The sequence below is a fragment of the Mytilus edulis genome, chromosome 3 (genome assembly GCF_963676685.1).
Source record: "Mytilus edulis chromosome 3, xbMytEdul2.2, whole genome shotgun sequence".
In the NCBI taxonomy this organism is placed as follows: Eukaryota; Metazoa; Mollusca; class Bivalvia; order Mytilida; family Mytilidae; genus Mytilus; species Mytilus edulis.
This window is the reverse complement of record NC_092346.1, coordinates 81,406,345-81,424,407: the sequence shown is the minus strand read 5'-3', so window position 1 is coordinate 81,424,407 and position 18,063 is coordinate 81,406,345. Positions and strand designations below refer to the sequence as shown.

The window sequence follows — 18,063 nt, the reverse complement described above, 5'->3', positions numbered from 1 at the left end:
ATAAATTATTCTCATATTCATCCAAAGTATTTTTTTTCAAAATAGCTGATAATTAGTTTTTTTTTTTTTTTTAAAGACACTATCATGATGAGTATCACGTAAATGACGTAAAAACAAAAAAACAAAAGTGAAAAGTACAATGTAACACCAAATACAGAAACATTAGAGGAATGAAAAGGTATTTTGAGACAAAATAAGTAGATAAGAAGAGCAAGTGCAAACGATTTTTGATTGAAAATTGTACATGCAATTCCATCCAGAAAAATGCAACTCTCTCACTGTGACAAGATCACAGTCACCATTCAAACTAGACCGAATTCTTCTGTCCCTATAATGCATATATTTCCTAATTTACATTTGCTTTTTATTGATTTTGCTATTTTCTATTTTTTTTATTTTTTTTATTGCACAATAAAAAAAATAAAAAAAATAGAAAATAGCAAAATCAATAAAAAGCAAATGTAAATTAGGAAATATTAGTCCAAATAATTATGACGTCTTGAAAGGCTATTATAATTTTTTTCTTTGACGCCTTACATCAACGTCGAAGTAAGGCGTCAAAGAAAAAAATTATAATAGCCTTTCAAGACGTCATAATTATTTGGACTAAGGAAATATATGCATTATAGGGACAGAAGAATTCGGTCTACATTCAAACATGACTATGTATTAAAAGGCCACATCTTAGAATCCGTCAGCACTGCAAAATATCTCGGTATCACCCTTTCTCACAACATGTCTTGGGATACACATATAAATAATATTACTGCAAAAGCAAATAAGATCTTAGGCTTTCTAAAAAGAAACTTAAAAATAAATCAGGAAGAAACTAAAAGTTTGGCATACAAATCCATGGTACGTTCAAATTTAGAATACTGCTCTTCAGTTTGGTCACCTCACACCCCAAAACAAAAAAACAACATTGAAAAAGTACAAAGAAGGGCAGCACGCTATGTCACCAACAGATACCACAACACCAGTAGTGTCACTTCCATGATTGACCATCTTCAATGGAAGTCACTTGAAACTCGCAGAAACATCAATCGAGTCACTATGCTTTACAAAATCTCACACCATCTCATTGCAGTAGACCCAAACCTTTACCTTTTACCACAGCCAGTCAAAAACACCAGATTCACTAATTCATTACAATACCAAACATTTAGCACAAGAACAGACTACTTCAAGTACAGCTTTTTTCCATTCACAGTTGTACTGTGGAACTCACTCCCACAAAACGTCATCAGTGTTAACTCCCTGGATCAGTTTAAAATACTGATCCAGAGTCAGTATATTTAGATATCTAACCTGTTTGTAAATAATGTAAATGTGTTAATTTTTGTTTTGTTTTTGCACAAAATTTTTTTTGGAATTATTGCACAAAATTAGTTATTATATTTTATTAAGTGTTTGTTTGCGATGCGCCGACGTATAGTCATCAATGTAATGATGGATCGTCGTATGATGTAGATGTAGATGTAGATGTAGATTAATATATTGTGGGGAGAAAAATTACAGAAATATCATGATTTTTTTATAAGGTTCATCCATGTCATCATGAACATGATGAACGAAAGATACCAGAGTCATAAATCGAAAATAAACTGACAACGCCATGTCTAAAAATGAAAAAAAAGAATAACAGACACAACATAGAAAACTAAAGAATAAGCAACACGAACCCCACCAAAAACAAGGGGTGATCTCAGGTGCTCCAGATGGGTAAGCAGATCCTGCTCCACATGGGGAACTCATCTAGTCCAAAAAATTAATTATTAACTAGGAAGGCGTCCCAGAAAAAAATTAAAATAGCCGTGCCAGACATCATAATAATTTGGACTAGAATTGTCATGTTGTTCAATCATGTTAAAACAAATAGTCTATTCTGTAGGTCACATTCATGAAAGGGAAGGGGATTGTAATTAGGACGTAAGGAACATTTCCAATATCATTTGTGAAACAGTTATTCCATAACGTCAACCAATTGGTGATGGCGTCTGTAAAATTTACGAAGGGATGATTTCATCTTCACCATTTGGAACTCTTGGTTTAATAGCTTCCTTAAGCTTGTGAGCAGTAACCCTCTATCATAACAGAGACATATACTTGTAGTATGTCTCTGGTAGATCTTATACATGTTATAGTTGTTAACATGGTTAACCTCTAATAATAGGCTCTATATGTTTCTGGTGGAGAGTTGTCTCATTGACATTGCCAATCTTACTTTATTATTTTTATACGACCACAAAAATTTTAATTTTTCGTCGTATATTGCTATCACGTTGGCGTCTTGCGTCGTCGTCGTCCGAATACTTTTAGTTTTCGCACTCTAACTTTAGTAAAAGTGAATAGAAATCTATGAAATTTTGACATAAGGTTTATGACCACAAAAGGAAGGTTGGGATTGATTTTGGGAGTTTTAGTTCAAACAGTTTAGGAATTAGGGGCAAAAAAAGGACCCAAATAAGCATTATTCTTGGTTTTCGAACAATAACTTTAGTATAAGTAAATAGAAATCAATGAAATTTAAACACAGGGTTTATGACCACAAAAGGAAGGTTGGGATTGATTTTGGGAGTTGAGGTCTGAACAGTTTAGGAATTAGGGGCCAAAAAGGGGCCCAAGTAAGCATTATTCTTGGTTTTCGCACCATAACTTTAGTATAAGTAAATAGAAAACTTTGAAATTTAAACACAAGGTTTATGACCATAAAAGGAAGGTTGGGTTTGATTTTGGGAGTTTTGGTCCCAACAGGTTTTTAGGAATAAGGGGCCCAAAGGGTCCAAAATTGAACTTTGTTTGATTTCATCAAAAATTGAATAATTGGGGTTCTTTGATATGTCAGATCTAACTGTGTATGTAGATTCTTAATTTTTGGTCCTGTTTTACAATTGGTCTACATTAACGTCCAAAGGGTCCAAAATTAAACTTAGTTTGATTTTAACAAAAATTGAATCCTTGGGGTTCTTTGATATGCTGAATCTAAAAATGTACTTAGATTTTTGATTATTGCAGACCCAGTTTTCAAGTTGGTCCAAATGGGGGTCCAAAATTAAACTTTGTTTGATTTCATCAAAAATTGAATAATTGGGGTTCTTTGATATGCCAAATCTAACTGTGTATGTAGATTCTTAATTTTTAGTCCTGTTTTCAAATTGGTCTACATTAAATACCAAAGGGTCCAAAATTAAACTAAGTTTGATTTTAATAAAAATTTAATTCTTTGGCTTTTTTTGATATGCTGAATTTTATCATGTACTTAGATTTTTGATTATGGGCCCAGTTTTCAAGTTGGTTTAAATCAGGATCCAAAATTATTATATTAAGTATTGTGCAATAGCAAGAAATTTTCAATTGCACAGTATTCAGCAATAGCAAGAAATCTTCAATTGCACAGTATTGTGCAATAGCAAAAAATGTTCAATTGCACAGTATTGTGCAATAGCAAGAAATCTTCAATTGCACAGTATTGTGCAATAGCAAATATTTTCAATTGCACAGTATTGCGCAATAGCAAGAAATATCTAATTGCACAATATTGTGCAATAGCAAGAAATTTTCAATTGATTGGAGTTATCTTTCTTTGTCCAGAATAGTAGTTGAATCAACTTAAATCATTGTTTTATACAATACACAATGTATATTCACTTTTACTACCAACTGATAAATTAAAACAATCTTTACCATTCAGTGATAACAAGCACTTTTTGTTACATTTTAATATTTTATGATGTATTTATATGAGTAGTTCTTGTTGCAAACTCCATTAGAAATTTGAATTGAGATCAGTTTTGAAAAAAGGGAAAGGGGGATGTGAAAAAAAATGGTGGGGGGATGGGGTTTAATTTTTCTCATTTCAGATTTCATAAATAAAAAGAAAATTTCTTCAAACATTTTTTTGAGAGGATTAATATTCAACAGCATAGTGATTGCTCAAAGACAAAAAAATTATTTTAAGTTCATTAGACCACATTCATTCTGTGTCCAAAACCTATGCTGTGTCAACTATTTAATCACAATCCAAATTTAGAGCTGAATCCAGCTTGAATGTTGTGTCCATACTTGCCCCAACCGTTCAGGGTTCAACCTATGCGGTCGTATAAAGCTGCGCCCTGCGGAGCATCTGGTTATACTTATGACATGTATAACTTATGCAGACACTGACAGAATCAAACCACTGTTACATTTGCATGTACTGTTTACAATCAAAGACATTCATGAAATTAATGCATTCCGTAATTAGTTTCTGAATTTCAAAAACTGTAACCCAAAATGCCTTCTGTTTGAAGTTACATAATCGTGGGAACAGTATATCAATATATATGTTCATGCTTATATATATAATCATAATAAGAATAACAAGTTGGATACCAAAGATCAAGAGGTGTGCGTTACAAGGTTCTTCTGCTGAGAAATTATAATTTACATTCTAAAAGAAATTATGTATTATGTTGGACCATTTCTGGCTCTGACCGATGTATACAATCTACCCTAGTTTCAACACCAAATGCTTGATCAAACAGTGATGAAAATAATGTAAACAATTCTGCAAGTAAGGCGACTTCTAAAATGAAAAAAAGTAATTAGCAATAAACAGGAAACACAAATTAAATTAATTAGCCAGATACAGGAATATGACAAGCTGGATCTTGGATCAGACATCCTTCATTTAAGACCCCCTTTATATATTCTGATGCTGAGTTTTACAATTTTAAATATTCTTATCTTTTGTAGATAATAAAGTACAAGTCAGAAATACAGACAGGAGTGGATACATTTATTCAGGTATGCTGCCCCACTTCTTTGGAATTTGATCCGTTATGCATGCTCTGTACATCATGGTTGGTCTGATTAAAAACTAAATAGGCTCATGTTCTTATTAAGAAAAAATTCACACACCTTATTAAATGAGCATTAAAAAGTCAGAATGTGAATACATATTTTCAAAAACTCGTATTAAATTGGTCTGTCGGAAAATACGCGAAGTACAAACATTACGCTATGGTAACTATACTGTGTGACGTTATATTATATGCATTAGCTATCACAACGATTAAACGTATAGAAAAACACAACGCATGATTTATTAAGATTCTTCAACATTTAATGGTGCCGTAACCTTTGGATATATATGGATTCAAAGCTGAAGTCAGTTCGTGCTGGACACAAAGGAGCCGTCACGAAGCTACTGGTGAAATTCGACGAGTTAAAGTCAAAAACAGACACAGAAGTTGACGAAGTGGAAGCCCTTGATGATGCCGTCACGCAGAAACAGAAAACATTGATTGACCTGAATAACAGACTTTTGGAACAGACATCGGAGGAAAATCTGGAGCAGGAAATCACCGACTCAGATGAGTATATGTACGAACTTGATTGTAAAATTAGACAAATTCGGAAATTTATTAAGTCCTTTGAAACAAATACTATAATTTCGCATGATACTGTTGGTCCTTCAACGAGCAGACTTAACCCAGACGCATATCATTTCACACCCGAAGCTAGAGTTGATATGAACAGATGTGCAATAGATTCTATGAACCAGCAGTATTCAATTAACGCCCCTGCAGTGCATATCCGTCCGTCAGAGAACGTCATGTTTCAAGTCCCGTCAGAACCGAGATCTTCAAAAACTAATTACCATAGGCTTCCAAAGTTAGACTTATCCTATTTTAATGGAGATATTCTCAAGTGGCAAACATTTTGGGATTGTTTCGAGTCATCTATACACTACAACGACACATTAACGCCAATCCAAAAGTTTAATTATCTTAAAGCCCAGCTAGAGGGAAGCGCCGCGCAAACAGTAGAGGGATTCGCTTTAACTAATTGTAACTACGAAACCGCAGTCAACCTTCTCAGAGATCGGTTCGGACAACCTAGCAAACTTATACATGCTTACATGAAAGCACTCATGAATTTACCTGCACCGACAAATGATGCTTTTAGTTTGAGGTCTTACGGAGACAGATTAGAATCATACGTACGAGGATTAGGGTCACTTGGTCAAACACCAGAGATGTATGGTTCGCTTTTGGTACCTGTAGTTTTGGACAAGTTACCGATTGAGATAAGAAAATCTATTGCAAGAGAACACGGGAGAGATAATTTCATATTGCAAAATTTACGAAAATCAATAACTAAAGAGATTGAAATACTTGAGGCAGGACAGGGAGTCATGGAACCGGACAGATTGCACACCACAGCATTTTTCACAGGTACACAACCAAGATCACACAATAAAGGTAAATTAACTGACACACGGAAGAAGGTAAATACGCATACATGTATTTTTTGTTCAGGTGAGCACTATCCGACGGAGTGCTCTGAAGTAACAGACGCAAACGCTAGGAATCAAATTGTCAAACAGAAACAGTTATGCTTTAACTGTTTAGGGTCACACCGGATGGCCGCATGTAAGTCTACAAAACGGTGTAAAAATTGTAACGGAATGCATCATACAAGCATATGTAAAGGGAAAGAGGTCAATACAGGTACGAAGCAGGAGCCGAAAATACAACATACAGCTATCAACGTGGTTGAAACAACAGACACAACTAGCGTATTGCATGCATCACAAGTAAGTCCCGACATTCTTTTAAAAACAGCAATTGCACCAGTTGTATATAACGACCAAGAAGTAGAATGTAACATCTTATTTGACGAGGGAGCACAGCGTTCTTTTATAACTCAGAAACTAGCTAATCAATTAGAAATAAAACCCACAGAAAACGTAAGCATTCAACTGTCTGCGTTCGGAGATTTATCTCAGAAAGTTCGTAACTTAGACACTGCAACAATACAACTACAGACCGACACAGGAGAAAAGGTGCGTATTAACACACTAATTGTTCCAGAAATTGCCGTCCCAATTAAGAACAATATTTCCCTGACTACAAGGAGCTTGCCTCACTTAAGAGAACTTAAACTTGCACATTCTGTGCAAAGTACAGAACGTTTTGAAATCGACTTACTCATAGGCGCCGACCACTATTGGGACATTATTGGGACAAAGTAATAAGAGGAAACGGACCCACCGCTGTTCAGTCAAAGATCAGATATTTATTATCAGGACCAATCAATAGAAACATCAACCAGCCGTCAACAGTTCTTGTAAACGTCATTACAAACAAGAACACAGCTATTGAAAACGAGAAAGGCTATTCCACAGAAAGGTTGCTTTGGAAACATGACCATCCAGATGATATTCCTTCAGGCATGCCCGTTGCCAAAAGAAGACCAGAAAACCCATCGCAATGGCTCGTACAAAGTAGATCGTACATCAACCAATTTGAGGAAACTCTCAAAGGAAGAAACTTGCTACCTAGACTGCCTGAACAAACACACCCTCAACTTTTGGAGTCAACAAGCCACATATATACAGGACAGTAACTTATAACGCTTAAGAAAATTACCGCTGAGTGAATTTACCGTGTGTGCTAGAAGAAACATCCACGAATGGACTAAAAGATAAACTGTAATTTTGTTCAGTCAAGGTTAAGGAACTAGATTGTTTTATTTGAGATGGACATTAATTTTAAATTTATTTATCTATATTGTGAATTTACATTTTTGATTTTCATTACATATTTTACTTTTGTCGGCCCCCAGAATGTCGGAAAATACGCGAAGTACAAACATTACGCTATGGTAACGTTGTTACCATAACGCTATACTGTGTGACGTTATATTATATGCATTAGCTATCACAACGATTAAACGTATAGAAAAACACAACGCATGATTTATTAAGATTCTTCAACATGGTCTACATTGAGGTCAAAAGGGTCCAAAATAAAACTTTGTTTGATTTCATAAAAAATCGAGTTATTGGGGTTCTTTGATATGCCGAATCAATCCATGGCCATGTATTTAGATTTTGGATATTGGACCATAATAGGTAATTATTTGTTTTAAGTTCATAAGACCACATTCATTCTGTGTCAGAAACCTATGCTGTGTCAACTATTTCATCCCAATCCAAATTCAGAACTGTATCAAGCTTGAATGTTGTGTCCATACTTGCCCCAAATGTTCAGGGTTTGACCTCTGTGGTCGTATAATACTGTGTCCTGCAGTGGCGGATCCAGAAATTTTCATAAGTTGAGGCCCACTGACTGCCTAAGAGGGGGCCTGCTCCGGTCATGTTTCAGTGATTCCCAATATATGCAACCAAATTTTTCCCCAGAAAAGGGGGGACCCAGGGCCCCTGCCCCCCTTAATCCGCCTCTGTCCTGCAGAGCATCTGGTTTCTACATTGGCTAGAGGTATAGGGAGAGGGTTGAAATCTCAAAAAATAAAATTGAGAATGGAAATGGGGAATGTGTCAAAGAGACAACAACCTGACCATAGAACAGACAGAAGGTCACCAATAGGTTTTCAATGCAGCAAGAAATTCCCTCACCTGGAGGTGTCCTTCAGCTGGCCCCTTAACAAATATATATACTGGTTCATTGATAATGAACGTATTTAACCCTGCCACATTTTTGGTTTGTACCAAGTTAGAAGCCAATGGCCTTTGTTGGTCTTGAATGATTTTTTAATTTTAGTTTCTTATGTATAATTTGGAGTTTAGTATGACGTCCATTATCACTTGCAATTAGATTGACATAATATATATTATGGTAAATTGCTTAATTATGTTTTATTCTAGCCATGGAAACTATGGAATGGTCTTCCTCCCAGTACAAGTCAGAGTCATTAGCTGCAGAATCTTTAGCATGTGATATGGATAGATGGATAACTTACAGACAGACACATCAACCTTATGAAGTATTTGAACAATGGTTAAATACAAACTTACCGTCATGCCATTACAGGTATTGCTTGTGAAAAGTGAGTCACAGTGTATCAGGCCTCAGTACATGACCTTTACACTTCTAAGAGTAAATTTATAATCAGAGTATATGGTAGTTACTAACATGTATAACAAAAAGAAATTTTGGCTTTATAAAAAATATAAGTTTGACTAGGTATGATTTTTCGAATAACATTTTCAGTAAAAACTCAAATGAAATTAAAAATGGGGTAAATATTTAGTGGAATAACAACCAACAATCACAAGCAGCCCAAAATAGATATTTGAAAGTCATTATACAGTTTTCAATATGTAACACAATTTTTATTTTGTGAATGTACAATTCAAACATGATAAGTTTCACAAAAATGTGAAGACCTCATTCAAGATGACCTTGCATTTGTTGGTAACCTTTTAGCAATGACATGTATCATTGTATGATAAGAGTGATATGGGTCAGTTTTCACAATCTATTTTGTAGCTATTTGTAGAAGCTATATAGAACTAAGGAGATATGGTAAGATTGCTCTTGAGACAACTATCCATAGACCATGGTTGTTGTTTTTTTAACAAATAAACAGTCCATAGATGATGGTTCCTTCATGAACTTAAATAAAATTTCCCATTACCAGTTTTGAATCAGCAATTTACAAATCTGCTTTACCATGTTAGACAAGTACAAAGCAGGTTTATCATATCATAAAACATGTTTTTATCTTGAATATGTGTATGACTGTCTGATATACATCAGGCGCGTAGCTCCCTATACGCTAACACGCAGTTGCGTGCACATCGATTCGGCATGCAAAAAAAAAATTAAAAATTAAAAATTTATAAATTGAATGTTAAAGGAAACACCTATGTTGTCACTTTTTCAGTTGATGAAATATCATTAAATGACGGCATTTGGTTTAAAAGTGCTATTGGAGATTATGACAAAATCGGACAGTAACTTGTATCTTTTACAAGATTTGAATGTGTAATACTCAGTCTAAGACATGTAGTTTTGGAGCACATTTTACAGTGTCCGGTCATCAGTTTGGAATGAGATGTACCAATCGGCATTAGAATTATCAAATTCAAATTCAAATATTTATTGTCATATAAACTCTGAACAATAAGTTTGTGACAAACATTATAAACATACACAAAATACATTTAACAAACGAAACCATGAAAACAAAAAAAAGCAATTATCAGAACCCTTCGATATCGTTGAAAATATGCAGAGACGATGTGGTCGACAGACTACCGGAGCCAATTACCCTGCAAACACGCCAAAACAGTATTGGAAAGTCTCATTATCTTTTGCGTTCATAGACCATATGATAAGGGACTGGAGAGTGGCGTCGCGTCTAGTATTATCAGAAAATCGCCTCATCGTGCTGTAGAAAATATAACAAACGAACAAATCTCAATATTGTCTGAGACATACGAAACTGACCTGGCATGTACTTTTGACGAATTCAATTGGGAGGTCGCTCGATGCCGAACACGTACGCTGGTTAATAACATCTCGCGAATGCTGCCATGGAGATCTATCAGTGTGCTACGTATGTTAAAAACAAATGTTTGATCAACAATGAACAACGACAGTTACTAGCATTACTGTAGCCTGGGGTCCTGGCTAATCTTGTCAGTATAGCCAGGCGTGTATCAATATACTGCCTGTTAATGATTGGTTAATACTACTTTTGTCGCGCAATGTTTGTTTAACATCTGTATCCAATCAATTCTTGTTTAACATCAATAAGTAAAAATTAGACTGTAATTATTTTTCTTTATGAATTGATGTATAGTATTATCATATCTAATTATTAGTATGATGATAATTAGTAAGCAGAAAAGGGTTCATTCTTATCAGCAATCACCTGGTGAGAAAGTTAAAAGTTTAAGATTTCACATAACCAAGGTGTGAATTGGATTTCAATTTTGCTGGTTTACATCAAACATCAAATTTATGCAAATATTTATTCAGCCTCACTTTAGATTCAGAGTCAACTGGCACTGAATCGACCACATGGTATTTGTTCCCCACCTGGCCCTTACGACGCGGAGCTAGATTGGGCCGGATGCCAGGCTAGCATTACTGCCGTTATTCAGCGTGATTTCAGTGTAAATATTGACAAAATAATAGAGAAGTTTAATTGTTTCTGCCTAGACCCGACAAATTCGAGTAAATTCTGTATCTCACAAATATGTGTTGTTTATGTATTACTCAATTTAGAAGATTTATTAATAGTTTTACATTCATAATTTTTTTATAAATCCTATCTACATATAGCTCCTCATTTAACCGTCATATGGCCGAAAACCGAAAAAAAACAACATTTTTCTGCATAAAAGGATCCCAAACTTTTTACGCCTCGCTCCGCTCGGCAGTAGTTGCTTGCACATCGTTTCATTCTAGCTACGCCCCTGTACATAAAACAGTCATCCATCATCATTCAAAGAATGCATAATAAAATTTATGTTAAAGGAGATAACTCCAACATTATCCTATGGAATAGTGTCCAGGTATTAATTTAGGCAGTAAAAAATGATTCAATCCTATCATCTACACCAATAAACATTTTTAGGCTTTCATGAGGTGTGTCACACTTGTTTTTAGCATGATTCTTATATGAATTATTATTTAGGTATAATTAAGACATGTAAACAGATTTTAAAAAAAATAAAAAACACACAGTATGAAAGTTAACAGAAGGCCAAGAAACATTTGATTTGCACAATATGACCTGACCTCAATATAAACAGTATAAAAGATTAGAAGATGTGGTATAATTGCAAATGAAAAAACTATTCACTCAAGACCAAATGACATAGATCTATGAAAATATAGGTCACCCATACTTCCTACAACAATATGCACAACCCCTACTGTATAGTAAGAGCTCTATATATGGCCCCAAGCTGACCACATGTTCGGCACTCCAAACAAGATAACCAACAGCCTGATTTATGAACTTAACAATGAAATAAAAAACAAATATGACAGACACCAATCAAAGACAATTGCTGAAAACTTGTTTGTGAACACTAAATCCTACCCACCTTGTAAAGAACAAACTGTAAAAGCCAGTTGAAAAAAGCCTGACCAACTAGACCTATACAAAAAAAGTAAAAAAACAGCTAACAAATATACTAATTACAAAAAGTACTGATATAAGAGCACTCACAGTTACTGAAAGCTAGTCAAAAGTCAACTATGACTGATATATAAATCATGTTTCACAGTATGAAGGTAAATTTCAAATTCTTCAGTGTTAACACTATACAAATTCAAACCCAATAATACTTTAAAAATCATGATATTTTAAACATCAAAAGATATAGACAAGAATGTGTTCATACTACACAGATGGTCCACTCACACTAACATTTCTATGTTCAGTGGATTGTAAAATTGGGGTCAAAACTCATAATTTGGCATTAAAATTAGAAAGATCATATCATAGGGAACATGTGTACTAAGTTTTAAGTTGATTAGATTTCAACTTCATATAAAAATAATTTGACCAATAACTTAAACCTTAAGCAGGACAGACAGACAGAAGGATGAACAACCACAAAGAATAAAGAACATTATAATGCCCCTGGGTGGGGCCAAAAAAAAGAAAAAAGCTAGGTCAATATTTTAGAAAACAGATTGGGCATCAATCCCTCATGTCAATAAAAGGCTAAACCAAAATAAGTCTAGTCTCTCTAGATCTAATCCACTCACTATGATCAATCCACTCAATTGACTGGTTTACTGTTGTAAAAACAATAATCAGAATATAAAGTGAATAAACATATCAATGAAACACTGACAAAAACCCTAAAACTTAAAACCAAAAAAGACATCTCCAGGACAACATAAATTTACTGGTAGATAAAATGAAAATATTTACAAACAAGAATACAAATACATATGTTTTGCGAATGGGAAATTTGATTTAAGGTCACGATGGAACCATCATCTACGGACTGTTTATTTGTAATTCATATAAGAATCATGCTAAATAAAAACAAGTGTGACACACCTCATGAAAGCCTACAAATGTTTATTGGTGTAGATGATAGGATGGAATCATTTTTTACTGCCTAAATTAATACCTGGACACTCATTTGATGTTTATTTTAAAAGATTCCATAGGATAATGTTAGAGTTATCTCCCTTAACATAAATTTTATTATGCATTCTTTGAATGATGATGGATGGCTGTTTTATGTATATCAGACAGTCATATGCATATTCAAGATGAAAACATGTAAATATGATATGATAAACCTGCTTTGTACTTGTCTAACATGGTAAGGCAGATTTGTAAATTGCTGATTCAAAACTGTTAAAAAAATAATTCAAAACACCCTTGTCACCACTCATTCCTTTGCCCTAAAGTTACAAGTACATCATGAGTGTTAACATTTCCTAACCAAAAAAAGTAATGCAAGAATGAAATTTGATTAATATTTTGACTATATTTAGCTATTATTATTTTAGATCAAAGGGAGTTGGTTGGATATGTGTCAGGGGAAACCAATATGAAGGAGATGAAGATGATGAGGATGAAGATGAAGATGACGAGGATGAAGATGATGAGGATGAAGATGATGAGGATGAAGATGATGAGGATATGGACCTTGAAGGGTTACATCAAATGTGGGAGGATATTCAGAAATCTAACAGACCCATCAATGTGGAGACAATTTCTGATTTAGCCAGAATATTTAAAGTTACATGTGGAAAATGGCTGTTCTATGCTGAATCTGGTGCAAAAGCTGACCATTTATGGAGTATTGTAGCTAAGGCTATTGTTAAGGGGGAAATTCCTTGTCACAGTGCCAAGGTTTCTCCAATTGAAGACTGTGGTGAAAACAAGGACAAGTTTGAACATGTAGTATGTGTATATAATGATAATTATCTGAATGAGGAGGAAGTTATGGACTGTGAACATGGACTCAGAAAAATTGGCATAAAATGTCCACTGATGTATAAGCCAGATGTATACACCTATTTAGGAGTTTATCGTAATAATCCATGGGATCTAAGACCCTCATTGTATCGTAGTGATTATGATGTCATATCAGGAAAATCTAAAATTGACTTTTCTAGTGCACCAGGTCACAGATAAATGGAGATCCAATTGACACTTTTACTGAAGTAAATATAATAGTCCCTACATTGTCTTTAACAGATGCCATTTTTACTTACCGGTAGATCCTTTTGTACGTTCAAGTATGATGTAACGTATGTCATCTGTGATGAGTTTTAGCTCATCTGCCTGATGCAGTTGTCTTTTTGGTGGATACTTGCCATTTTAGAGTGTTTGCATATTAACTTGTAAATATGTCTTGTTTTGATGTTTATGCTTATTAGTTAAATTGTTGAAAATTAAATAAATAAATAAAAAAATATAAAAGATTAAAATAATCTATAAAAGAAAATATTTCACAGAAAAAGTCATCAGCAATATTAGATTTACAGATAATATATAAAAATAAAAAAATGTGGTACGATTGCAAATGAGACAACTCTTGGCAGGAGACAAAATGACAAAGAAATTAACAACTATAGGTCACCATAAAGCCTTCAATAATGAACAAAACATGTACCCCATGGCTATAAAAGGCCCTGAAACGACAAATGTAAAACAATTCAACCAAGAAAACTAATTGCTTGCCAAGATAATATCAACACAAGAGTGCACACGCTGAAATGTCTCGCCTTCTATACTAATCATTGATATTATGTTGATAGTCCTAAGTATAAAGCTAAGCTTTAATACAACTGTCACATAAACTTAACATTAACCAAGATAACTAAACAAAGACCAATGAACCTTGAAAATGAGGTCAAGGTCAGATGAACCATTCCAGGCAGACATGTACAGCTAACAATGCTTCTATACAACATATATAGTTGACCTATTACTTATAGTTTAAGAAAAATAGACCAAAACATAAAAACTTAACACTGTGCAATGAACCGTGAAAATCAGGTCACGGTCAAATAAAACCTGCACGACTGACATAAAGATCATAAAATATTTCCATACACCAAATATAGATGGCCTATGGCATATAGTATTAGATAAAAAGACCAAAACTCAAAAACTTAACTTTGACCACTGAACCATGAAAATGAGGTCAAGGTCACATGACATCTGCCCGCTAGATAGGTACACCTTACAATCATTCCATACAACAAATATAGTAGACCTATTGCATATAGTATGAGAAAAACAGACCAAAACACAAAAAATTAACTATAACCACTGAACCATGAAAATGAGGTCAAGGTCAGATGACACCTGCCAGTTGGACATGTACACCTTACAGTTCTTCCATACACCGAATATACTAGCCCTATTGCTTGTAGTATCTGAGATATGGACTTGACCACCAAAACTTAGCCTTGTTCACTGATCCATGAAATGAGGTCGAGGTCAAGTGAAAACTGTCTGACAGACATGAGGACCTTTCAAGGTACGCACATATCAAATATAGTTATCTTATTACTTATAATAAGAGAGAATTCAACATTACAAAAAATCTGAACTTTTTTTTCAAGTGGTCACTGAACCATGAAAATGAGGTCAAGGACATTGGACATGTGACTGACAGAAACTTCGTAACATGAGGCATCTATATACAAAGTATGAAGCATCCAGGTCTTCCACCTTCTAAAATATAAAGCTTTTAAGAAGTTAGCCAACACCGCCGCCGCCGGATCACTATCCCTATGTCGAGCTTTCTGCAACAAAAGTTGCAGGCTCGACAAAAAAGTACAATGTGAAACACTGTTATGAATAAGTTTATTTGATAAACTTACATGCATTGATAAATTATACCAAAGACTGGGACGAATACATGAATATTTAATTGTCCCAGCCTAAGTTTATAAAAAATTTCAACAACATCAAAATATAAATGTAGAAATGCAGTTTTTGTTTTAATGAATGTTACAGATATACACCAAACATTTAAACCAAATATTTGTATCAAGAAGTCCATTTCTACACAAATAATTACCATAGAAATAAAAAAATTGACGTCTGACATGGATATTGGGATCATTTTGGAAAGCATACAAACATCAAAAGAAAGAACCTATATAAATGTCACTGTGTAGGGAAAAAAATGGAATTAAAAATATGTAATATGGAAGCTTTGTTAACAGAATAATAAATTATAGAATGATCTATTGAAAGAATAGACGGAATGAATGAATAAGGCCAAGTATTATTAGATAGAAATCTATTGAATTATATCCTTTTATATAGATGTTTAAAAGAGATTTTAAGACATGAGCTGCATCAGATAAAAAATCAACCTTGGGCAACAAAACACTTATTATTCCTGGTTAAAAAAATAATTCTATGCAAATTTTGTGACTGTTTGAAAATTTATTTGTTATAAGAACCCTGCAAATTAATTTTACAAAATCAATCAGTCTTGTACATGTAGATATAAGAAGATGTGGCATGAGTGCAAATTAGACAACTCTCCATTCAAGTCAAAATTTGTTAGAGTAAAACAACTGTTTTCTACACAGAGCTTTGTCTCAAACCGAAGTGCAAGCTTTTAAGGGCCCAAAAATGACAAGTGTAAAACCATTAAAACGAAAAACCAGCAGTCTAATCTATATAAAAAACAAGTATCAAGAAGCACTTTATATGAACCACATCAACAAATGACAACCAATGAACATCAGGATCCTGACTTAGGATAAGTGCAAACAAATGCAGCGGGTTTTAATGTTTTAATAGGTAACAACCTTCACCCTTACCTGAAACAATAGTGTAACATCACAACATAGAAAGACATGCTATGAAATATCAATTAAAATGGCTTAACTCAATCAAAAGACATTAACACAATGTAAATACAAAATCAATGAAATAATGAGATATCTTAAACAATCATGACACTGAACAAAATGCTGAAAAATTAAAAAATGTACACAGGTAAATGAAAATAATGTTGTTGTAAGGTATACAGTAATGGAGAATGGAAATATTTTTTACAAAATCAGTTGGAGAACATGTACATGTATACATCCTAATGGTCCATTTCTATATGTCACAACTCATATCAAAATGAAATATCAGTATTATAATTTTCAATTCCGCTTTGCATAGATCTTACACCTTGAAATAAAATGTTTGTCCCTATCACTATTATCAAGTCAATAAAATATTCAGATAAAATATAGCATGCAATGCTGTTTACTTTGCCTTTAACCATTTTTATACACCTGCCGTATATATTATGGTATAGCATTGTCCATCTATAGATATGTCCTACACAATAACTAGGGAATGTTCTGGTCAAGTTTTATGAAACTTGAATGGAATATATTTGAATCCGTGAAAAAGCTACTGTTAAATTTTTCAATTTGAACTTCCACATTTATGGGCCTACAACTCAGGCAAATATTCCGATACCATACACTGATTCCAATATGCTTGAATCATGTTGTTGGAATTGGTAGAAGTAAGATCACTTTATTTTTTGAAATTTTGCTGGTTTATCATTCAAAAGTAGTTGGTACCTCGCATTCAGATTTCTGGCACTTTTTACTTGTTTACTCGAGTATGTTTTGATTATAAGTTTACTCCAAACTTTAAATTTATTGTTGGAATAGCCTCCCTTTATATTTTGAAAATTCAGAATTTTCATCTCAGAGTTGTGGGAATTTTAATGTCAGACGTAAGGAAATATATCACATGTGTTTGACCTGTATATCTCAAGTATAAAGGATAACCCTACGAGTTTTTCTGCAGGGCTATATTACTGACATATATAGAATAATAGGTAGTTTCGTTTTTGATACATTTGTACTGACTATATCATGTGGAATATCTAGGCGAGTTAAGATATTCCACATGATATAGTCACAATGTATTGCCTAATATTTTCAGTAATACAGCCAATACGTTGATACTCGAAAATATTAGGCAGTAAGGCCACACTAATTTAATTTCTTGTTCTACGGATTTTTGGACTCCAAAATTTGGGGCGAGCGAGCCATTTGAAAATTTTTAATAAAAAAATATTGCTTGAAAAGCTTGAAAAGTAAAGGCGAGCGATTATAATTTTTTTTTGTAAACATAAAATAGTAGGTTTTGACAATATTAAAACTTGATTTATCACTTGTACCATGTGTACTTTGACATTTCTTTAATTTCTGAAGTATTTTTTCCCTGTTCACCAAGAAATAATTAAATCTGGTCTATGTATGTGTGACTGACAATGAGACAATTCTCCATCCAAGTCAT

The 18,063-nt window shown here is 33.7% G+C and overlaps 2 protein-coding genes across 2 annotated transcripts; both read left to right on the top strand.

Moving 5' to 3' along the window:
- Positions 1-59: 59 nt before the first annotated feature.
- On the top strand, positions 60-14,202 carry LOC139514523 (UPF0696 protein C11orf68 homolog). Its single transcript, XM_071303882.1, has 4 exons — positions 60-178; positions 4,735-4,785; positions 8,654-8,819; positions 13,284-14,202. The coding sequence occupies exons 3-4, from the start codon at positions 8,656-8,658 to the stop codon at positions 13,912-13,914; spliced, it is 795 nt and encodes a 264-aa protein (XP_071159983.1). The 5' UTR covers positions 60-178; positions 4,735-4,785; positions 8,654-8,655; the 3' UTR covers positions 13,915-14,202.
- Positions 5,132-7,018, top strand: LOC139515448 (uncharacterized). Its single transcript, XM_071305018.1, has one exon. It carries the CDS (start codon positions 5,132-5,134, stop codon positions 7,016-7,018), a length of 1,887 nt encoding a protein of 628 aa, XP_071161119.1.
- Positions 14,203-18,063: the final 3,861 nt, after the last annotated feature.

Bases quoted from the DNA above. Each gene is read 5' to 3' on its own strand.
- LOC139515448 (XM_071305018.1), top strand. From the start codon at position 5,132: ATGGATTCAAAGCTGAAGTCAGTTCGTGCTGGACACAAAGGAGCCGTC.
- LOC139514523 (XM_071303882.1), top strand. From the start codon at position 8,656: ATGGAAACTATGGAATGGTCTTCCTCCCAGTACAAGTCAGAGTCATTA. The intron at 8,820-13,283 runs GTATTGCTTGTG...TTATTATTTTAG, and splicing joins TTACCGTCATGCCATTACAG to ATCAAAGGGAGTTGGTTGGA.